This window comes from Haliaeetus albicilla, chromosome 10 (assembly GCF_947461875.1).
Source record: "Haliaeetus albicilla chromosome 10, bHalAlb1.1, whole genome shotgun sequence".
Taxonomy (NCBI): domain Eukaryota; kingdom Metazoa; phylum Chordata; class Aves; order Accipitriformes; family Accipitridae; genus Haliaeetus; species Haliaeetus albicilla.
The window spans coordinates 12161487-12186270 of NC_091492.1; the positions used below are offsets into that span (position 1 = coordinate 12161487).

The 24784-nt window shown below is 36.8% G+C and overlaps 1 protein-coding gene and 1 pseudogene across 5 annotated transcripts in view; one reads left to right on the forward strand and one right to left on the reverse strand.

The window, feature by feature from the left end:
• Nucleotides 1-17863, forward strand: part of CEP89 (centrosomal protein 89) — a 43197-nt gene extending 25334 nt beyond the window's left edge. For all 5 annotated transcript variants that reach the window (XM_069793498.1, XM_069793500.1, XM_069793501.1 and 2 more), the window contains 2 exons: nt 10432-10601; nt 17185-17863. In XM_069793498.1, the coding sequence (XP_069649599.1) occupies nt 10432-10601; nt 17185-17413 (399 nt within the window). In that variant the 3' untranslated portion in view covers nt 17414-17863. The remainder of the gene's footprint in view (nt 1-10431; nt 10602-17184) is intronic.
• Nucleotides 917-7327, reverse strand: LOC138687585 (E3 ubiquitin-protein ligase RNF182-like; annotated as a pseudogene).
• Nucleotides 17864-24784: the final 6921 nt, after the last annotated feature.

The following is a 24784-nucleotide window of genomic DNA, read 5'->3' on the forward strand; positions in this document are numbered from 1 at the left end:
TTATAAATACCCATTTTTCATTTGGGATTTAGGAATTACTGTAAACAAACTTTATAAAAAGTCATTCACGGTGCAAAAAATTTTGTAGGTTATCAGCACAACCATAGGAAATTTAGATAATAACAGTAGAGCAGTGTCAAGTAGGTTGAATACAACTATTCAGAAAAATAAATAATTTTTGTGCAGGAACACAAACACTTAACACTTTGTGTTAAGGAAACAAAATTTACTTTGGTATTTTAATTCTGAAAACAAATTAGGTTAATTTCAATTTTTATATTGTTTGGCTTATGTCATAATTTTTCAGGCATATTGAATCATGAAAAATATTAAAGTTTACTTTAAGACTGTTTAGTTGGCCCTTTAAGATACAACTACAAGCTTCTTTGTCATAATTCTTAAAACTCTTCTGAAAAATCTGATTGTAGAGCAGAATATTTAATGCAACTTTATTTCCCTTTGGCATCAGAAAAGATTTGACTCGAATCTGAAGTAGCTTGTAAAGGGACTCTTTATTTTTTTGAACAGGTGATAGAGCATTTCTGATTTCCCATCTGTTTTTAAAGACAGTGACAATGCATTTGATTAAAAGCAGGGTGGGGTGGTTTTTGTTTTTTTTAAACAATAAAATAACCTTCAAGTATCTGTTCTATTCACAGTTAATGAGATGGTGGTCTAAAACCCTTTCGTAACTTCAGGATCTGGTGATAGTAACCACCATCTTTTTAGTAAAAGAAAAACCACAACAATACCATGTTGTCATTTTGCCTGTATTCACACAAGTTATTGTGCTTTAAGAAAAATACATATATATATCATACTATATGCATTTTTAACAGTCCATAAAGGTTAAAGTTTGCAATTAAGTTGTTCTATGGTTCAGTTAAAAATTTACCAATTGATAAAACACTGCATATCAGCTTTGTGAAGAGCAGTCACAAATTCCATGGCAGAGGCACTGGCATACAGTTAGACTGGAGGGAACAAAACTCACAGACACACAACACCTAGGGTCACTTTCTGAATCACTAGTAAATAGATCCCAAGAGGGAGGGAACCAAAGTAAAGAAATCCGAGCAGCCATACCAGTATTCTGCGTACATACTTGCATAACTTTCAAAAGAGATCTTGGTCTAGCTGGCTCTGAGAACTTAAAGATACTGACTCAGTGCCATGGTCAGCATAATAACCTGAGGCAGTACTTTGACTGGGAGTCCTTGGGGAGTCTCTTTGTACTTCTATAATTGTAATTACTAAGCAGTTTGATCCATGGGAAGAATGTGAGGAAGCCAAGTTTTCTGGTGGTAAACTACTTCTTTACAGTCAGAATTCCGTGCTGTTTTGTGTTTTAATATGAGCTTGGACATAATGTTTGTATCATCAGGTAATCCTTCAACTTCATCTTCATGCAACTCTGTCTCATGGTGGCAAAAGGGACAGCTAACACAGGGAGATCCGACTCCTATATGAAGTATTTTAGTCAAACATCTAGCACAAATCCTGTGAAGACAATCCAAGATTTTGGGCTTACAACTGTGAACAGTAAATCTCCGATAACAGATTTTGCACTCCAGTTCATCATCAGGCACCTTTTCCTTTCCTTCAGTGCAAGTGTAATTCATCTTTAAATTAGGCACACTGTCAAAAAGAAGAAATCAGATTATAACAAGTTATTTCATGGATTCTGAATCCCTATTTGATAATAATTTTGTCAGTCATTAAGGTTTTAGTAGAAAGAGGTAGGAACAACCTTTATATTGAAGAAATCTAGCATCTCCCACTGTAACTCCCCTCATTTTAATGCAACTTTACCAAACAGGCCGGCCTTAATTTTTTTCCTACTATCACACTACATATTGCATTTAGAGTACAAAATTGTTATTGGTGAAGAGAAGGCGTTAAAGGTTTGTTCTTAACACTTCCTCAACAGTAAGGAACTGTGTATTTCAGAAATGCCTGTAACCATGGCATAGCTTACTCTCTGTGTTTCTGTAAACCAGTTGCACACACCAGCATGTTTGAATGAAAGAAGGGTTCTTCTTTACCATGTTCCTATCAACATGAATCTGAACTTCTTAAGGAAAAGTGCTTTGGGTTTAACATCAGGAGACCATGGATTTATTTAAGTCCTACTGTACACATGGCTTTTCTGTCCAGAGAATATTCTCCTTTGTTAGAATTTAATTTTTTCCATTGTGGGGCCCTTGAAAATTCAAGGAGCATTGCCATTTTTGTAATGCAGCCACAGAAGAAGCTGCTTCTGTGGTTCTGACAGTCCTAAAGATGGACATTAACCACATGCACATTGCCCTGTATTTTCACATCAAGTGAAAGCGAATAAAACTCAAGGGAGAAATGTAAAGTGCATTTGCATCTTTCTCACTTTTCACTGAGACGTTGAACCCCTCAGAACATCCAAGAGACGCTTAGCTGTCTAGCTTTTATTATTCTAAGCATATGCCTGGCCCACTAAAATGTTTTCAGTTTTAGTACATAGTTTCTTTTGGTTGGCTCTGTAAATCTTCCTATATATTTATAAAAAGCAGCATTTTGCCTCTTTTTATATATACAGATATCGTGGTTTAACCCCAGCCAGCAACTAAGCACCACGCAGCCGCTCACTCACTCCCCCCCATCCAGTGGGATGGGGGAGAAAATCGGGAAAAGAAGTAAAACTCCTGGGTTGAGATAAGAACGATTTAATAGAACAGAAAAGAAGAAACTAATAATGATAATGATAACACTAACAAAATGACAACAGTAGTAATAAAAGGATTGAAATGTACAAATGATGCGCAGGGCAATTGCTCACCACCCGCCGACCAACACCCAGCCAGTCCCCGAGCGGCGAAACCCTGCCCCCCCCCACTTCCCAGTTCCTAAACTAGATGGGACGTCACATGGTATGGAATACACTGTTGGCCAGTTTGGGTCAGGTGCCCTGGCTGGGCATGAGAAGCTGAAAAATCCTTGACTCTAGTCTAAACACTACTGAGCAACAACTGAAAACATCAGTGTTATCAACATTCTTCACATACTGAACTCAAAACATAGCACTGTACCAGCTACCAGGAAGACAGTTAACTACATCCCAGCTGAAACCAGGACAACAGACATCAGTTGTGAAAGGCAACTTAATTATTTAACATCTGCTCTGCGTACTTTTTGATAAGACTCGAGTAGAAAGCATTAGAATTGGTTTGGTTTTGGTTTTTTTTACCCAATCATGGTCCTTCTGACAGGACAGGAAGATGGTATTTACTAATTTGCCTCCTGTCCCTGGAGAAGATACAGCCAAGGAAACTACCTATAAAACCCATATAATCAATATTGCATTTAGGAGTTGATACGCTGTCAGCAATAATTCTAAGAGTCCTTGACACATGAAACTTTTTATGACCGAGGTGAAATGATACACTTAGATCTGCTTTTTGCATCATTGTTATAGGTCCCTTCCAACTGAATTAAATATCAAGACAGAACAAGGAAATTACTATGTATAGAGCAGCTTTTATGTACTGCCTGCCCCCCCCCCCCGGTTAAAATATATCTTATTCCCTTTCTCCTCAGTGATTTCAGAATGAAAGGTTAGCATAGTAATTACTTTTTTAGTGGGTTGTTTTGTTGGCTTTTTTTGCACTGAACCTTTGGGAGATATACTTTGTTGTTAATGCCATATTCATTTTGTCATCATAATACATCCATCTAGCCATTTGATACTGTTCGGATTGAGGCTTATTCTAAGCAATCATTCAGTGCCTACCTCAAAAAGGATCGCCTTCCTGGAATTTTTCCATAATCATTTTCTAGCCATGGTCTCAGTCTTGGATACAACAATAGACCTAATGAAGCAATGCCACTAACTTCAGGAGGTCCAGGATGTCGCTCATTAACATAGGGCAGAACTTGAGATAGGCAGAGAGGAGGGTTCTGTCTCTTGAGAAGATGCACAAATTTATTCTTTACATCATGACCATCATATAATAGCAGATAATTTTATTTAAACCTTTTAAATTTTATGTCTCTTTTATAGAGATTGTAATCAAAAAAAGGGAGATCTCTGAATCAGAACACAAGAATAGCAGATTAACACTTCTGTTCTAATTCCTATCATATACAAACTTGCCAGAGGAACAGGGGTTAAAGTAAGTCCCCCTTGCACCTATTCATCTCAACCACTGTTACCATCAATACAGGTGGCTGTGTCCTTCTGCTTACATGCAAACTTTGAGCAAAACCAACCAAACACAAAACCCCACAGAACTACTTTTTTCCAGATTTTTTTAATTATCAGGCAGGATAACATCTGATTGAATATGCATCCGTATTTTTGTCCAACTGGGAAACGCAAGTACAGCATATAATACTGCAACACCTATATTTCCTTCATTCCAGGACACATTCAAGACCTTTCAGACTTTGTGATGTTAGGTGAACTATACAAAGAATCCCTAAATGTGTCTTGTAAGTATATGTCACTATTTTGTATACGAGGTAGCTTATTCACCAGAGTTAACAGTGTTTGCATAGAAAACAGGAATTATAACCAACATTGAATGGAAATGCATTCATCTTACTGATAAGGAAACAGCATTAGAATCAAGTATTCTTTCCCCCAAGTTTTCTTTTCACATACCTGAGGTGGTCTATATGCACAGGAAAGAGACACATGCCCCAATTTACTCTGGCTTTTGTCTGAAACTGTTTCAGTTTCCTCATACTTCTCTACTTGGTCATAATTGTGAACTTACTTACAGGTGGATTATTTGCATACTCTGCCACTCATGCAAAAGTACTGCTACAAATCAGAGAAGAGATGAATATCCCCAGTAACTTTGGCCATATATCTCAGGCATTCTGAACCACCTGCCAAGTACAACTTATCTTTCCATCACTGCTACAAAATCATCTATTCCCAAGATCTCTGTAACAAACCCAGGAAACAAGGTCTCCTTAGGAGACTAGACAGAATGATAGCACAGTGCCTACCCTGTGTGACTGACTCCGTGTGGCTTGTTTTGGGCATATGGAGTAGTATCATAAACTTCTCTACTAAAAGCTACTGCTTGCTAACCGATTTCAGTGTATGCATTTTAGAGGTATTTTCTAATATGCTTTAGTTAGCAGCAGACACTGTCTCTATCACAGCAGATGAATTTTTTCCTTGCTTCATCTAAATCACTGTGCCCAACTCTTGAGTGATGTCTGTGAGGATGACCAGCAGCTAGAAGTCACCTTTGGTCTCCACAGAAACATGCTTTCATCTCTGGCAAGCTGCTTTTGTCTCAGTTGATTATACTTAAGCAGTCAATGGGAAATGGACGAGTGCATTATTTCAGTGTGTTTTCCAAAGAATCAGAACAGAAAGAGCATAGTTTGCTCTTACCCTCTGCATCACAGTCAGAACGGACGTCTGGTTTTCCATAATCCTGGCATATAACTGCAGTAGAGAGTCATGTAATAGAGACAAACCCCAGAAGTTAACGAACATCTAAAGTTGTAAAAAAATTAACACCTCTAAGACTTTCAACAATACCCTTACCTATTTCCAGAGTTGAGCAAAGACATGAGCCCTTAAAAAAAAAGCTTATATAAATGTAATGTGTTTTTCTTGTATGCTATTCTTCAAGGATGATTAATTGTTTTAAGTTTTGTATGTTGGTTCCTTAAACCTCTTAAAAAGAACAACTGCTTACAGGTAAAGATCCTAAAGGAAAAATTTTTAAGCACAGACAGCAGTTTTATGAACTCAAAGATTCTTCTTTTATAAAAGTAGTGCTAGGTTCCTGATAGACTATATTTTTTGGGGTTTCAAAGCCAAATAATAAATTTAGATTGACAATTTCTGAATAAGAACAAGTGACCACACTAAACCCCTCTAAACTACACTTGGTAGCCAAAATAGATAGTTTGCAGAGGAACTAGAATCACCTTAACATTGTATGTAGAAAATTCCGAATTAGTAACTAGAAACCAAACTGATGAGTTAGAATAAAGCCTCAAATTTGTCACAACAACAAACTAAAGAGTCACATTTTCTACAGCAGGATTTCACATAATTACAATTCCTAACAGGAATGGAATTGGTTTGGGTTTTTTGTGGGGGGTTGTTTGTTTTTAACAACCCTTCAGTTGTACAATAACAACTACAGAAATTTGATTTGATTGCTGCTATCAATGTGTAATCTCTAAAATAAGAGATTGCACATGACAGCTGATCACTAAATTTATATATTTTTAATGGATTTTTTTTTTTTTTTAAGTATCAACCTACCACATCTGAGATGTACTTGTACCTCCTTGAGTTAGAAGAAACTGCATATATCACAAAGTTTAGCAAGTTACTTTGTTATTAGAGCTTGAGGAGGAAGAGGCTAGAAAATCTCTGCCAGGAGAATGGTCACATGTTATAAAGCAGTGGAATTAAGAGTAAACATTTAGCATTAGCACATTTAAGTACCTTTTAAAGCTTCAGGTTAAGCGTAACAAGAGCAAGTATTTCCTAACTGTTGCCTTGATGCTACAAGCCCAGTATTTGAGTTATTCATCTGTCCTACTATTGTAACAGTGCTCTGTTTCATGAAATTAATAAAACTAAGTCATTGCTGTGGTGCTCAGAAAATGGGAAATTCAGCATTGCCAAGTCTTTCCTCAGCTCTCAAAATCTTGCTATTACCAGGAAAAATCTCAATTTCTTAAAAAGAAGTTTCTGGCCTTCTTGGTTATAGAGATCTTTAAAATTTGACAAGTTCAACCTACAAGTTAAAAAAACAGGAAAAAGATTAAGTGAGTAAACTTGAGGCTTCTCCTGTATTTATGCAAGTTCAGTTCTATATGGGAGTGGGATACTTCATCATACCCCTCTTTAGGGTAGGAGAAGAGAATTAAGATAGAAATAGGTTAAAGATAAATAGGCTAAAGAAACAGAATAAGATAAAAATAGGTTGAAGAATAGAATAAGATAAGAATAAGGAAATATACTGTATTAAGGTGATTTCTTTAGTGTGCTAAGAAATTTTAAGATAATTCCAGCTTTAAATTTATTTCACAATATTGGATTAGTTTGCAAAGTGTTTTATGTTCATGGTGCTCATGAATAAAGTAAGACAAGTAATAGAAATTTCAATTTCCTTTCCTTGTGTCAATTTTATCTTATGTCTCAAATACAAAGTCAGTTCTGTTTATCTAATACTAGATTATTTTTTTGTCAAAGTAGGTCATGTACATGCACAACTCTCTCATACCTTTGGACACATAGTTTTAAAGTTTTTCGAGCATAAACAGCTTTTCCCTTTTTAATTGATTTTCCCAACTGTTTACCCTTCATCTATGTGCCAATATCAATCTGCAAATAAGGAAGCTTATTTAATGTGGCACATAATACTACAGCTGAACATTTTCTTGATTTTTGTTGGCTTTTTAATTTAAAAGTTTCTACATTTTACCCACATCCTTTTCACAGAGACTGAATAGAGGTCTTAAGAAACAGAAACAAACCCTTAACAGACCAGAAATTTAGTGTTTGTGAGGAAATGTTTTTGCTATTAACACCACAATACTGTCTGACAAAAGACATTCTTTCACTAAAACTTCTGAATATATAGGCTGTCACTTTTCATCTGTCACAATCCAATTTTACTAGGAAAGTTATAGGTACAAACATGGTCTTTGTCCATTACTAAAAAGGGACTTCCCCCCCCATGGCTTTTTACACAGCCCTGAAGATAATTGTCCATGATCTTAATATATTTTAGAAATTTTTAGTTGCCATGGGAGACAATTGGCAATGTTCCGTAACACCCAGTGAAAATTCTGTCAGGGTTCCCATTACAGGGCTATTCTGTCAGGATCAGAATTATAACACTTTGTGAAACAATTTTCTTCAGATGGTACTTCGATCTCTTTTGGAAGGGACAATACTAATTTTTACTGGTAAAGGATAGGAGAAAAACAATACATGATTGACAGAAAATAGCTTCGTTGCCTCAACAAGGATCTTGGGACCAGATCATTAGATGTATCATAGCCAGCAGCCTATGTTTGTAGAAATAGTTTTGTTGGTGCTCTATCTAGAATTCTCCAGTTTCATTTGTAATGCAGTACACAAGGTGTAAAAGAATTCTGGTGCCCAGGAGTATACCCTCCTGAAACTGCTTTAGAAGAGTGTAAATTATGTCCTCTTCAGTACCAGCTACTGCATCCGTGATCATTCCTAATCTAGAGTGCTTACTCTATACCTGATGCCATGACCTTGGGCAGACTACCCTTTTTAGCTCTAGGGGACTTCCAGCTACATGTTATCACCTTCTTCCTCAAAATTGTTATCTCCACCAGTCTGTTTACTGCTACCTGCTTCACTTACAGAAAATAAATAGAGGTTTTCTTGAACAACTCAAAGGTAGTACTGCCTGCTGTGAAGGCTCTAAGTGCCAGTAGCTGTGTGTGTCAGCATGCTCAGAACCACCCTGGCCTGCCCAGGCTCCCACATGCAAGTATGGAGCACTCCAGGCACTCTTCACCCATCCTGCTGAAGTTTGGCTGAGATAGCTTACCCATTTTAAATACTTAGTTATAATCAGTCACAGAAGCAAGATCAGAACTATGTATCCCTCATATCTAATTTCATGCCCTGATCATTAGGTCAGAAAATGGTGCACTTTTGCCCTTTGTGCCCCATTGATTTTGCAACCCTTCTCCACATGTGACGCAGCTTCAGTTGGCAAATGAAGAGCAGGCATGCCAAGCCAACAGAGGCAGCTATGGGATGCATAGGAGCCCACAGGCTTGCACCATCTCAGGCAGAATGCAGCTTAAAACGCAGACCTCCCACTAGCTGGATGATCAATGACCACTAGATAAAAAATGGATTTCACCAACTCTATTGGCTTCTTTCTTTATCAGCCTTTTATGTGTTAAAAGGGAGAGGAAGTTCTCTTTAGTTCTCTGAAATAATTACAGGCACCTGCCCTGAGGAGAGTATTTGGGGCTCTGGATCCAGAGCTGGAGAAGGCATTTACTGGCAGAAGTAAAAGTTCAGCTGTTTTCCTGTGCTCTGCACTTCCTCTCAGCTAGCTCTAAGCAACTCTCTGCTCAGAAGGAACATGTTTACTTTTATCCTTCCATAGCATTACAAGTGCAAGCATCTAACCCTGCATTTTGGAGACTTCTCTGGGAATCTAAGAAGTTCAGTAATATGTGACTGGTTAACTTGCAGGCTTCTAATTATTTTCTTAGAACTGACAGGAAAAAGCTAGGGGAAAAAAAAAAAAAACTATGGAAGGCAGCCTTACATATTGAATGACTAACATTCTAGGTAAATATTATTATTTATCACTATCCTATTACCTCCAGAAAACAAAACTCTAAAATAACACATTTTACAAGAACTAAAAAGGAAACAGTTTGTGGAAAGGATTATACAGCTTGCATCACATACCCAAAAATGCCTTTTTTTTTTTTCTTCCTCCAAAAGGTATACTCAAACTTTCTCCTCTGATTCAGATGAAGATAAAACCATAGGGATTAACACCTTAGATAAAACTTTATATTAGCAAGACATAAATAGCAGTATTTTCAAAGCTTCACTAAACAGTTTGCAGTTTTATTAAAGGAGGTGCTTCCACCCCAAAACTCTCTTCTATAGCCTGTATCAAACATCATGTTCTGCAGATACAGTAACAGTTTAAGCATTCTGGTTGTAATCACAAGAAAAAAAACTAATATTGGATAATACCTGTTGTTTTTGTCAAGAGCAGCAGCATGTAGAAATGTGTAACAGTACACAAGCCATATTTTTCAGTTCCTCGTGTGTTACGTAATTTAATGGTGATGTTATTTCAGAAAGCAAAATCACTTTGTACAAAAAAGATTTCTTGTTTTTGAGATTAGACCAATAGATTTGGTTATTGCCAATAAGCAAAAAAATCACTTGCGCTTCACTGAACAGAAGGAACTATTATGTGAAGAAGCAAAAGATTTTAAAACATGAAGCCACTCTTCCTCTTAGTATTAAGATTAAACAACTAACAGAACACAAATAGTTATTCATGGTATGCATTGATAAATATGACTTTTGGACAAGTGGTAAGCAACATGTGCTGTAAAGTGTAGCTTTGCATCTTGGAAAACAAACCCTTTTTTTGCAGCTAATTCTTTTCACTCATAAGACAAAAATACGGTATGGTATTGACTGTACATGCTAATTTTATATGCAGAACAAAGTCTAAGTGTAATACCCTCAAATTAACAAGTAGGTGTAAAAAAAAAAAACCCCAAAACCATAATGCAACCTACCTGACATATTTAAGCAAGGCAGCACTGATGTAAAGATTAAACTGCAAATTAGTATCTCTAGCTATTTCTTTTGTTGGTAGTGAGTTGTTCTTATTTCTCCTGTAATCACATTTGTCCTATTATCTTTAACCCTTACAGCTATATAAAAAAAAAGCAGCTGGGAAGCTTGGAGATATCAGTCTCAAGATGACTGAGCAGGAGAAAGAATTTGCTGGGAAGACTGCTCAGTACCAGCAAGAAATGAAGCACCTCCAGCACCTGCTGCAAGACAGACAGGAAACCCTTGATGAAGTGCTCCAGCAGAAAAGGTAAGTCAGTCACAGGCAGAAGCAATCCAATTAGATCTGACAGGTAAAAGGGTGGGGGGAGGCAACTGCACACAGCTGCAAGCTCTTGCTTTTCATCAGAGCCTCACGCGGTATATTCCAGGTATCTTTTCTCACTTATCTTTTAGCTATACTGAAAATGCTGAAATGCCTCTCAATTCCCAGCTCCAAGACAGACCTTCTGAAGGGGGAATTTATTCTGGATGACTACTACTACTGTTAAGACTTCTTCTTAAGAATATCAACCTGACCCTAGTCTTTGATGATTTTGGGGGGTGGTGTCTATAAATCATCAAGATATATGTTAAATAATTAACAGCATCTTCTACTAGAGGCTAAACACTTTCCCCTCCACACCCCTCAACAGTTTTCAGAATAGCAGCAAACTAAAGGAATTTCATGAGTATGCATATGATTGGTTTCCTTTTGAATCTACGTTACTGTTCTGTTAATAAGTGACTTAGATTGGCTACATGCAGAATAATAAGAAGAAAAAGGATAAGTCAGCAGATTTATACAAGATTATGACTGTCAGTGTTGAAATATCCTTTTAATAGAGTCCTTTAAAGGTATTTTTCCCCTCTGGTAGTAGAGAGCTTCATAGCACATTCATGTTATAGGCATACAGGAAAAACTTTCTACAGCTGAAGAGAGGTAAGCAAGCAGTCAACTATTCCATATTTCTCTGGAAATAGTTATTTAAGATTTTTAGCTAATTAAGTGTCTTTCATACCTCTGGGCTCATGTTACAATTTTTTACAGTAGAGAACAGCTAGTTAAATAAAGGGCTTTGTCAATGTCGGATAGAGCATAGTTCAAAGTCCTATAATATGGATCATTCAAAATTTACCTTTCTAGCCCCAAAGTAGGTAAATGAGATGATGTAGCACAGCTGTGTCAAATAATTACTTACACTTTCCATACAGTATACTAAATCACTTTTTCCTCTTCAGTCTGCACTGACTCATTTTTTCTTCAGTAAGCACATAAAATTAATACTTGCAACTAACTTTTAAGAAGCAAGATCTGCACCTAGAACCGCAACATAGTAGTCCATTTAGCAATATGATGATGAAGAAAAATGGTTTATGGAAACAAGTACAAGATGAACCTCAAAGAGGTGTCTTGCATTTCTATAGCCTCCTATATTAATGAACAGTGTAATTGGTGACTGCCTTTTTCTGGTGGTAGTTAAGCCTTAAAGTGTTTATTGGAGTATAATATAATGAATACAACTCTGAAAGTAAAAGATAATTTTTATGTTTATCTTTCAAAGTTGTATTTTGTTTCATCTCATCATCCACTATTTTCCTTTGATAACTATATTAAAAAGTCTAGATAAAAAAAATGAAATGTCACTAAGAAGTCAGCTGAATTCTATGCCTATATAAGAAAGAATATATTTTTATTCTTATAAAACAAAATCAATAAAACCAACTAACACCATGGCTGATACTGTTTATATAAACTAGTTTTCTCCTGTTCCTTTATTCATCTCAAGTATTGCGGTAATATAAAGTAGTTTCCCAAGGTAATCCAAATACATATGTACTCTGTTATGCCTATCTACCAGAAATGAAACATGTATTTTGGTCAGCTTTGTGTATTTCTGGATCTATAAGACTTATTATTTTCTCTCTCCCTTCCCTCCACACAGTCACAGAAGAAGGAAGGGAAAATTATTTGTAGTTTAGATGTTGATAGTTATCTGTAGCTTGGCAACCGAAGTCACTATGCCAGGACAGTACCAAACATTTACATTTATTTCCACTAGCTCTGTTTACACAGTAAAATTTATAGTCCAGAGAACTGTCTAGCTGATAATGTTTCAATTCAAAATACCTGTATAAACATTAAGGTAAGTGCATTCAGTAAATATATTGTATATTAGATGCTCTAATTTCAGTGTTTAAGTAATGAAAAATCAAAGTAGCATACCACACTTTTAAGCAGGAAAGCCAGTTTAAATTAAAATTTAGCTGAAGGTATGCTGACTATTTGGATAGCTAATTTTGCGTTTTATTAAAGTTAAAATTTCTCTTTAGGAAGACTATAAAACAAATTAAGCTATTTTAAAATCACTGACCGGAGTCAGTCTAGTCAAAAGCACTGTAAGTACGTGAAGACAGAAAACTTTTTTCCTATAACTGCTTTTGCTCTTGCATTTAGTTTTATAATAGCAGAGTCAAGAAGTTATAGCAAGTCTGACTTGGCTATTGCCATGAAACTCTTTATCATAAAAGTTTACCATATTTCTTGTAAAACAAGGGAAGATACCACTTCAGGTCTGGAAACAGCACCGTTCTTGCAGCGAGACATTACACCAGAGATAAACAGCCCCACCGCAGTAATCTGAACAGGACTGTAGCAAACCTGACTGATAGCAGGTCAGGGCCCTCTTATCATGGCACATTACATAGTACCAACGTACCCAGAGGTAGAGCTACTGCAGATCACAGCATGTTCAAAAGTAATGTTTGTTTAGACATTTGCACAGCAGTGATACTCATATGCTTCCTCATTTTTATTTCTTCTCTCATCGTTGTTTTTGACAAATCGACATCCAAACTAACATGGGCTTCATAAAACATAATAAAGGTGACTTTCCTTTGAAATCTTCTCCCCCTCCTGCATCGTCTTTCACCTGATGACAAAAATCATCACTGAGTAGGGTTGCACTACCTACTCATTGCGTCCAAGGGAACAAAATTTTTCTGCTTGGTTTTTGAAAAGAAACACATATAGGTATGTTCTTTTGATAAAAGCTTTTAAAGCTTCTAAAGATAATGCAAAGTTTACCTTCCTAGAAGCTGCTCTGTAGAGCCTTCTTAATAATTACAGCCTTTGCTAAAGGATATTGGAAATTCACAGCAAGCTTTTGCCTAAAGCAACTAACAAGAAAGTAGTATCATTTTCTGTTCTTCAGGTAGCTGATAATCACGACATTTTTATTGTTTACAGAGTAATCTTATGAGTCATCGTTATCACATACCTTTCCTTAAATGAAATACATTGCATGTTTCAGATATAAAGTTGTTAATGTGGTTCTAGGGTACAGAAGCAGGTTCATAAATGCCTCAAGTCTTATTTCAAAGGACACTTACCTTTATCAGTTTTCTAGGTCACAGTGTATTTCGTAAGTCACCTGCAGAGGAGCAGTACTTCAAGATAGTTACAGCTGCCGTACTTTGGATGTTAAATGCAGGTTTGAAAGTCTTAGTAATTAAACTGCTTCAGACTGTCCTCAGAAGAGGGTCGACAGTAGAAAAGCTTCACAGCCGTGCACAGGCAAGGGAGAGAAGCTGTCTTATCTGTAGGGCTACATATAAAATTGTAACCATGATAAAAATGTTGATCTTTGTGATAAGGTTTATTTAAATAAACTGTTACAGGATAGATGAAAATTAATTCTTGAGCCAGAAGCACAAAGAAGATTCTCAGAGATTAAGGCTGAATGAATTTAGTCCAGCGAGGGCAGAAAGCTCTGTCTTTTGTAAAGAAGAATCTGCTTTCAGAATCTGCCTCCGTTTACTTTTTCATCCTCAACCATCAGTACAGCATTGGCATTTTGCTTACTCTTAAGATATAAAATCTTACATTTTGGCTAGGTTAGGTAGAGGTTGAATGGAATTTTTATTTTTACTCATTTAAGTGACAACAGCCTACATTTATGAGAAACAAACTTAATGCTTTTTGCCTAAAGGCAGCTGGAAACAGGACACATTTACTACTGAATACATTTAAATGCTCAGTGATAAGAGACTCGCGTTTGAAGAGGTAAACCAGCTGCTATGGGCACAATGGAATAGCAGGGGTTACCCAATAGGCTGTGATCTGTATAGGGTAACGTCACAGTAGTCACAGTCAAGGATAGTAATGCTTTGCAGAGCTTGACAGAATTTCTGGTGAGATCCAGAAAAATGTGAGAGAAGGGTAGTGAGGGCCATTGCCCAGTGAAGTAGGAGCAAGGAAATTTTGGTGTCGAGAAAAAAGTACAGGCCATCAGCAGCTAACTCCGAGTTCCTAAGACAACTAGGTGGTCATGACTAGCAAGAATAAGGACACCCCCTCCCCAACCTATTTTGCTGAATGTGGTTTTTTAGATTTTGATTGGGTCAGAATTTTAAAACAAACAAACAAAAACCTCACAGAGGCAAAACCCCCTTGTCTAACTACAGCTGGGTTCTAACTGCTACTTGTTCTATGCTCACCTGAAAACCAGCTAAACTATAAAAGCTGTACATTCTGCCATGCTGAAGAGACTTACCTATGACTGCAGTATACTGTGTGCAAAGCCAGGGGCATCTGTGACGTGCTTCCTTGACAACAATATGCTTTGACTGCTCATTCCAGAGCAAAGTCAGCAAGTGCTTTCCAATTCTGCATGTCTGGGTTCCTTTAAAAATTAATCCTCTAAGAAGAGTTCAGATACACCACCATCTCTAAAGGCATCTGTTTCCTTGCTACTGAAGTAATTTTAATCATGTGGATACTTTTAAAACTAGTATCTTTGAACTAATTTTTCTGAAATCGATGCAGTTGCCATTGAACTGAACATATGGACTGAAAATGAGCATCTAATTTGTCAGGCATGCTGACAGCATTAAACTACAGTTCAGAATTCAGTGATCTTTAGTTTCGTCTTCAAATTTTCTCTGCCTCAAGCTCATAGAAGCATTAACAATGAAACAATCTTTTTAAAAACGGTGTTGGTTTTAGAAATTAGCAAGTGAAACAAAGCCTGGGTAATGTTCTGCACTACAATAAGGGTAAACCAGATTAAGCTCTTGTATATTAGTATTAGAACATAAAGAGTGCTGTGCACACTGCATGCAGACTCCAGTTGGAGAGAAGTAGCAACAGAGAACAGGAGCTTGTCCCTATCAAGATATAAAAGTTAATTTAAAAATAAAACAAGATGCTGAAAGTGTTCCAAGATCACAATACAAAGGGCCCATCTCAACCAATGGGTGAAACTCAGGATGGCTTGTCAGGGGAGTTCAATCGTGTAGTGTTACTCTTTGTGCCTCACATCCCCCAAAACGTAAGTTGAGGATAATTGCCTTTGTAAAGCATTTTGAAGCATATACTGAGTAACTGGTAATATTAGACACTCTTACTGCTGGCTCAAGGAAAACTATACTTTGTGAGAACAAAGTCATCTACAGTTTTGGTGTTTCAAAAGCAAGAGGTCGCTTCTCAATAGCTTTTTAGAGACTTGGCAGAAATGGAAAGGTCCAACCCATTAATGTGGCTTCTCACATTCTTGAGCAGTCTTGGGCTACTCTTAGCAACTGTACTACTTTCACCTGCCTTTGTTTGCTTTAATTCCATCCTTAATGGTTAATGATCTCTTCCACTATCAAAAGTTCATTCCAAGCAGTATATATAAGGATAATCTTAAGGCCTTCTCAATAAGGTGGTTGGTTTTTTTTTTTCCATCTTCTGTCTATACAGCCAATCATAGGGTGAAACAAAATTAGATGGTACTATGTCTGGGACACTTTCTACCACTTTTTTTTTTTTTTTTTAACATTCTCAGTGTTATTGATCACAAAGGGCTCTGTAAGAAGTACTGATTATATATTTTCTAGTATACTCCTTTTGCCAGAAATGTGGAGATTAAAATGCTGTCAGGTTACAACATTTATGTTTTACATTTTTCTCTCTCATTTTTAGAACCTGGTTTTCAGAAAAATTTGTGTAAAGGGCTAGCTCTATTAAGTGCTTCAGGTGGTGGCCTGAAGTAATTGTGTTAGAGAAGTCTGTACCATTAAGATTTGTGTGCTCAGTTTCTACACAACAGCTTTCCACTTCAAACGATCTTGATTTTCTGATTATTTTGTATTTTGACATATGCTAGAAGCAAGTCAGAGGAAACCCAAGAGCTTAACCTTGACCAAATATAACTTACTAAAAAGTCTGCGGCTGGAATACACCACATTATTAAATGATGTCAGCTGCCATATTTGAAAAAAAACCACAACTTTTTCTTGAGAAAAACATTAAATAATTCATTCATTTATGCTTCGGCAGTCAGAGAAATCAGGCCATAAGGTTATAATGCCTTAAAGACTGTCCTTCACCATCTTTGCCTCCCCCATGGGGAAAAAAAAAAGTTTACACCACTTCTCTTTGATGTCCACAACAAGGCATTAGCTAAGCACAAAGTCTGACATGCGGTTTGATCAGACGTTTTTAGCCTCTGAGTGGAGAGATGCAGAACTCTTGGCACCCGGCAGAAGGGACGTACCTGTTACAGGAGGCAGAACTGCAGTCACGACAGATCCTGATTCAGTGGCAGTTGTGGTATTTGGATCTCACAGGCACTACTCTTTTGTGTGCACTTAATCCAACTTATTACATGGGTCCAAATCTTTTTTTCTGATCGTATCCTCACTAGCATTACATTTAGTGGGCTTTTTTAAAAACAGGAACAAATTTCAGCCAGATAATTTCAAGTAGCTAAATACATGCAGTTTGTAATTTGCTTATCCACATACTGTAATTATGTACTGCCGAAAAGTGTTTTTAAAATTAGGATTTCTCTTCATTTTTTTTCTAGGAAAGTGGAAGGGGAACTTGAAATCATTTGGGAATCCACATCCAAAGAAAACAGGAGAATGAGAGAACTCTTACATAAATCCCTGGGGAAGAACAACATGTGGAATACTGTCACAGTTCATGAGCCAGATTTAGATGAAAGCTCTCAGAAAGACCTAGTTTACGGACACGATTTTAGCTATTGTGATGTAAAGCCTTCATCTCCTACTAAAAATGAAATTCAAGAATAATGCATTATGCACCTCATCCAAGAAAGAGACCTCAGTGCCTGAATTTGACTCTCTTCAACAACACAAGATGTAACAGAACACTCACCCTCTTCAAAATCACCGTATATTCTAGTGTCAAAATGACAACAGCATATTCTCCAGCTGTAGCGTCAAATAATTGAAGTTATATTTTAGGCGAGACTTAGTTTTTTGAAGAAAAGTCTATTCCTTAAGGCAAAATGTGGTACAGCTCTAAATTAACATAAAAAGACAAGTATCCAGTTAACAAGGTAAACAACTGGTAAGCTTGACATTCTAGCAGACACACATACCTTGCCACAAAACAAGTAAACAGCAGGATAGAAAGCCCCCAATATGGTAAATAATGTGTCTCTATTATATATGTTCTAATTAAAAGGTCAAATTTCAATAAATTCTTCCCAAATAAAGTATAGACGGAGTACGACCAAAGTTGAAAAAGAAAACGTGTTGTCTGTTCTCGTTGCTGGTGATGAAGCATCTTCACATCCTAAGATGGCCTTATACCAGACTGTCTGCCAAAAATCCTGTCATCTCAAGGACAGAGAAAAATTTGACTATGAAGCAGGCAAGACAGACACATCCTTAGGGACAACTGGTGGTGCCTGAATGCACAACTGTCCACTAAGCAGATGTACAGGAGCCCAGGCATCAGCAAGTTCCTACCATAGTTCGCCAAGGGGATGACATGCCAGCAGAGGATGTAGCCCTCCTCCAGATGGTCTTGTTCATCCCACTTCAGATGCAGTAGTTTCAGAAGCCACTTTTTTTCCCAGAGCATTCTCTGCAGCAGTGCCAGTCTTCAGATTATTATGGCGCATATTTGTCTTAGCTTTCATAATTGTTGATTTTTCACAATATTGCACATAAGTATTGTAGTAGTGTGTATTGGTATGAAGTGACTTTATTTTGGATTTACATATAACTTGCTGGATCAGCTTTTTGCTTTTGCTTCATTTCCATAACAAAACCTAAATGGTACCAGAAAACTGTAACTATACAAAAGAACTGTAACTATAGTAGCTGTATAATACTAGAAATAATGAAGAATCTCATTGGCTTTGATCAAAGTTAACAAAAAGAGTAGAAAACCAAGTTAAATACCAAAAAGAATACATACTGTTTGTGTCTAGAAAGTTTCCTGCTTTCTTGAGGCGTTTTCCTTCAGGCTAAGGCCATGACTCAGCAGAACAGGGTTATTTAAGAGAGGGTGGGGAGAGCACCTTAACACCACGATTTTTAGTATTGTGTGTATGTACTGTGTTTAAAGCCAGCTTCTGCAATACAGTGGGAAGTCAGAGACTCTACGACTCTCAAAGCACTTGCGAAACCTTAGTGCACTCAGGTATCACCCTGATGAGACACAAAACACCAAGGCAGCCAAGTTGTAAATACATACCAGTCCTACAATCAGTGGGATTTTAATATGTACTTTAATTACTTTCCCTTTGCTGGAAATAAAACGAGTACAACAACCTTACCAGCTCATCAAGATAAAACTTCAACATGCCACTTAAACTTGGACTAACAAAACTAAGCACTGCTATCTTATGGTCTCCTCCCAGAGACTCAACAAGAGGTACAACTTCAATTCTTTCTCCTGGCTTTTCCAACTTAATTATTTTAGAACTCTGACTCACAGTAACAACCAAAAACATCAGAAACGATTTTTAAGCAGTCTTAATATGTGAAGTTGTCAGGGGGGTGTTTTTCTGGGGTTTTGGGGGAGGGGAGAGTGGGGAGTGGTCTGGTGCTAAACCAGTCCTGTCTCCTGTCTTCCTTGAATTTGAAATGGAAGGTCTGAAATGCCTATTCAGACAAGTCATACATAGACTTCACAGACACACATGCTCCCCTCATTTCCAATCTGCAAGTATGTTTACAATAATCCTGAAAGAACATCAAGCAAACATGGCTATACCCACCTTGTTTTTCATGTTTTTGAAGGCAGGCTTTGAAAATGAAGTCTTCTACATCATATTTTCAAGATAAGCATCTCCAGGTTTGCAAATGCAACCTTGGAACTGCATCTGTAAATGATTTACATATTCTTCTAATCTGTTTTTAATTGTCCTTTTGAATGTCTCGGTATTTTGTAAAAAGAAACAACTTCACAGGGAAAAAACTATGATATTGGTAATTGTTTAGAAACAGAAATGAGATTTTCAAAACTCTCTTAATATTGGCTTAACTGTTCTTCCACTGAGGTAACTGGGAATACTTTAGAATTACACTAATGCCACATCTGCTTCCCATTTTCACAGCGACACTCTTAACACTATGATCAGAAATGGTACACTTGCTTTTTCATTTGCATATCATTAAAACATTAAGTTGAACTTTAAATGAGCTAACAACATTTAATTAAATCCCTGGGAGATTATCCGTACTGAGTTTCCACAGCATTTGCAAGAAAACTGAGAAAACACAATGTTCCATGGATGAAAAAGTGCTTTTGTGGCTCAGGACGACTTTTTTGGCATACCAAAATATCCTATTAAAAGATACTTTAAATATATATGTGCGTATCACCCATTTAGCATTCCTGGATATTAAAATCCTGGAATCGCTTCAGATTAACAAAAGCAAACACATCTGCAAGAGTGTCAAGCATTGTACAAATAGAATTAATGGTCAGACAGCTGCTTCTCTCCAATTCCCAGTTAGGAAAGAAGGTAATTTTCTACTTTATGAACAGCTAAAAGAATTGTTTTTCCCTTAAGTCTCTTTCAGAGGAAAGATAAATCTTGCGCTCCAGATGTTTTTCAGCTTGCATTAAAACACCTGTTTTTCCTATGTTTCTACGTACAAAAAGTACATTAAATGTTTATTGCAGACTACTGATTGTAGGATTAGAAAAAACATAGAAGACAGGCATTACACGTATAAATATTCTCTGAAAAAATGCAAATATTTTTATTAAAACACACAACATTTAAACACTAAGTAAAAAAACCAGAAAAATCCCACTGAAATTACTAAAATAATTGGTAATTTTAAGAGTTAAGGTTGCCTGGTAGGCAATACCACTACTTAAAATAATCAAAAATCCAACGTCTCAAAAGCTAACTAGAAGGAATAAAGAGTTTAAAGGATGATCACCATGACTTCTATGCTTAAGCAGCAGTTAAAATAATTTTCTTTGAGCACTGGAAAAAAAACTGAATAAGCCACGAGAAACCAACTGAATTAGAGGCATTTTGTATATTTTAGCAGTTACTGACTCTTTCCAGCTTCAGAGTATTGAAGACTGAGGTAGTTCTAGGACATGCAATTAAGGAGAATTTAGCTGCATTATTTGATAACCAAACCCACTTAACTACAGAGTTACCACAGAGTTTATCAGTACATTTTATTTAAAAAAAAAATCTTTAAAAATTACATACATTTTAAATTCGTAATGTACACTCCCCTGAACACACATACACACACAATATTGAAGTCAACTGCTTGAAAATGCCACCCAAGGAAGGTACTGAAGTCCGGATGCCAGCACCAAGCGTGGTTAAGAAGCATCGAGTACTTTTACAACTTGCCATTACAGATCAAATTATATGCAATTACATGCTATTTGACAATGGGTGTTACAGAAGTGAAGAGTTACATAGTAGAAAAGAGTTTGTTGACATTGGGTTCTCGGGCTTTGCAAACACAATCCAGAATGCAGAGCCCTCTCCCAGCCAGTGCCTAATCCGCTGATCACACAGTTCAACAGCGTCACTACGGCATTAACTGCTGTCAACTGAAGCTGCACCTTGGCAGGCCGATGCCCCTAACTGGCCTGACGGAAGTTTTGGTAATGCTTGGGAACTGTAATTGAAGTCGCACAGAATTGTGACAACTGGCCACAGACCACCCCGTTCCTTTAGTTACCAGAACGGTGTGCAGTTTTTGTTAGAATGCTTCTGTCCGTTCAGTAAAACTGCTTTATTTCTGCCACTGGGAAAAGAGATCCTTCAGCATGTCCTTAGGTTAACAGTTCCCATGTTCTATTACAACTTGGATTAGGCAAATAAACCCATCATGAGCCACAGGAAGATGCAATGTAACCAACACACTGAAGAATAGATAGATGGGCTGAACTTAACTGTTACAATACAGAGATCTTCTCTTTCACAGACTGAAAATAGCTGGAAAATACCTCTTGCCACGTATTGCCGTAGAATGTGGGCATTTATCCAGCAGAAGGAACTCTGATTCAAGTCACATAACTAAAAAAAAAAAAAAAACACCAACAAAAAACACACACCAAAATAGTTCTCAATTTTCCACATTCTAACCTAACCTATTTAGAGCTAATTATTTTTCCTGATTTCAGATGGAACCAAAGTATTCTGTAATTTATTTATCAATACCAAACACACAAATACGTGCTACCACGCAAGTACAAGATCCATCCTTTGGAACAAATAGACAACATTCTTCTCTGGTATTAATTTCTCATTACATATTAATTCCATAAAGACACACAGCCAATGAAACAACATTTCAACACTGTAACAACATTATCAGTGAATCAGATGCCAGTCCTGGAAAGTCTAGGCTGTAACATACTTAAATTATGTTCCAGTCAAAAAAAAAAGATTGATACAGTGCTTCTGAAACTCATTTTACTTTATCAAAGGAGCAGGTGAAATGGACAGATTAAATAAAGGGGTATCAGGCAGACAAATCTAAAGAAATAGATGCATCTCATAACAGTGTGAAATTATAGTTAAAGAATAGAGTGATCAGCAGTTCTCAGGTATGGCCACCAAGGACTTACCGAGAAGTGACTGGGCAGGACAGCATTACACTGTTTTACTTCAGCTATCAGATACAACTGCCTTCCTTACCTCTTCCTTTTACAGCCGTATTGAAAACCCAATTCAAACACATTGCTACCTTATGCTTCAAGTGACAGTGATTCTTCTCCACAGTTGTATTCTTCTTGCTCTGCTGCAGTACTCAACAGGAAGATAGGAAAGAGAGGTGCTACAGAAGTTTAATACTTATCAGTTCTCCTCCCTGCTGGTCACATGATTTTAATCATCTTGCAATTCCAAGCAGAAGCCCAAACACTTATTTATCAGATTTTGGTATGAAAAAAATTGTTAGCCCATATACAGTCCAAAATAATGCAGTCAAAAAGACAGGGGATCAAGACAGCACTACAAAAAGTAGTTGAAAATTAATTCTTGCACCCTAAATTTTAGCAATGTACTAGGGATAGAACTAGTTCTTTAGGCTTACAGAACTAACTATTAAAGCAGACACAAGAACTAGAGCTTCCTTGTAATTAGCCAGTATAAACAATTCTGTGTTAGCATGTCAAAACTTACAGGTGATACAAGGTATTTCAAAAAGGCCAACTTAAAAACCACATTTGTCAGAGAAACCTTCATCAAAGAAAAATGTATTTCACAGCACTACATTTGCTACGAACCAGATGCAGCCTTTTTACCATCATTGCAAGTATTTTGTTTCTGATACAAAAGCTAACTAAAAGCAACTAAAGAAACTCCTACCCATTCAAAATAAACCTGCATGTCCCTACCAAAAGGAAAGAAATATTTTCATTATGTTGAACTGCTTGGGTGATAAGATACCAAATCAAGAGAAAACTATATCTGATGGCTTTGATGTAGTTGCACAGTGCATAAACAATAGGAGTCTACTCTTAGGGATTGCTGTCACCCTGCTTTAAGATACACAAATTGTAACCACAAATATTATTGTAAGTAGTAGAAATTCAGCTCCTTTTCAAACTTCATATATAAAGCTTTATTTTTCAGAGAAGTCACCCTCACAAAGTCTGTGATCCTTATGAATGGAAATGATGACAGTGGTCATAAATCATTAAATGGTCATTAAGACCAAAGCCATCAGCTTCCAGTACACTGAGCTTCTCTTTACAACAGGATATGCTTAGAAGATATGAACAGCATCTATACTGAGTACTGCTATAAAAAAATGAGAGCATGAAAAAGCATGCAAAATGGGCAAGGGTTACAGTATCAAGATAGTAGCTGATCTCATATGATCTTAACACCTCTGCAAATTTTTGAAGATTTTGGTTACAAGGGATGTTGTACTTTTACTTCAAGAAAAAGTGCTCACCATGTGACACTGTACACAACACCTGCTGGGTCCTGCTTTTGTATTTACATTTATCGGGTGCCAACTGACACACAGTAAAATCCTTCTGCTAGCACCTGCAAAAGGCTGTTCAAATGACCTGCACCAACACAGCAGAAAGCTCCATTCATCTTGCTTCAGCTGAGAAAAAATAAAAAAGCAAACAATGCAGAAGAATAAAAAGTAAACAATATAGTGTATTGTACTATAGGTAATTCTTTAAGAATTACAAAATTTAATATATTATCTCTTACAGTATTAGACACGGCTGCAGTTGACCCCCAATTAACTACTAGGATCTTTTCTCCACAGAGTGAAAGACGACTTCCCCCACTACAATTTCTTCTTTTTAAACCCTCTAGCCCTAACATTATACAATACTAGTCATTGACCAATTTAATTGTTCCCACTCCTTGCTACTACATACAAAAATGCAATAGTGCTAAACCACAAGAAAGCTAACCATCTGGCAACATTTACCGTAGGTTCATCTTTAGAGGGAGCTTCTGGGAAACACAAAGTTACAGATTTCTTCTCTAACTAATGTGTGAAAACTAAGGAAGAAACAGAACTTGTAATCATTCTTTGCTTTTCTGTTAACATCAAGGATGGAAATAAATTACTTCAAGTAACCTTTGAACCAAGCCACACAAAGTAATGGGATGAAGTTCATGGAAGAAAACAACATTAGGAGAAAGTACCAAAGGTGCAATCTGAACTGTAAAACAACTGCCTTCAGAAACTCAAAATCCTCAAGTTGACAGAGACTGCAGAGTTTCTGTCACGCACATTCATGTAGAACTTGTTACTTAAACTCCAAAGTACTACCACGTACTTTGTGGACATCATATGGATATTGTAAACCTCTGAAGCCTGTACCTCCTGCAGCAATTGAATAGACAAACAAAGGTCTACTTTCCTCTCTCCAGCTGGCATGATTTGCCTAGTAATCATTTTGCACATATCAAAGCACATACTGCAAATCCAGCTTGATGTTCACAAGCATAAATTCAAATCTTTCAGGATGTTTTGTATACACAGTAATTAAGCAACCACAAAAGCTTTTCATGATTCAAACTATGTCTTATGAAGCTGGTACATTTGTTCTGGTTTCTCTCCCATGCTTGGTGTAGTTTTCAGCACGTTACAGAAAAACCTAGGATCACTGAAAAATGCCCTTGTAGGAGGATTTACTGGGCCACTACTGGCAGATGCTCGTCTGATGTTTCATTAAAG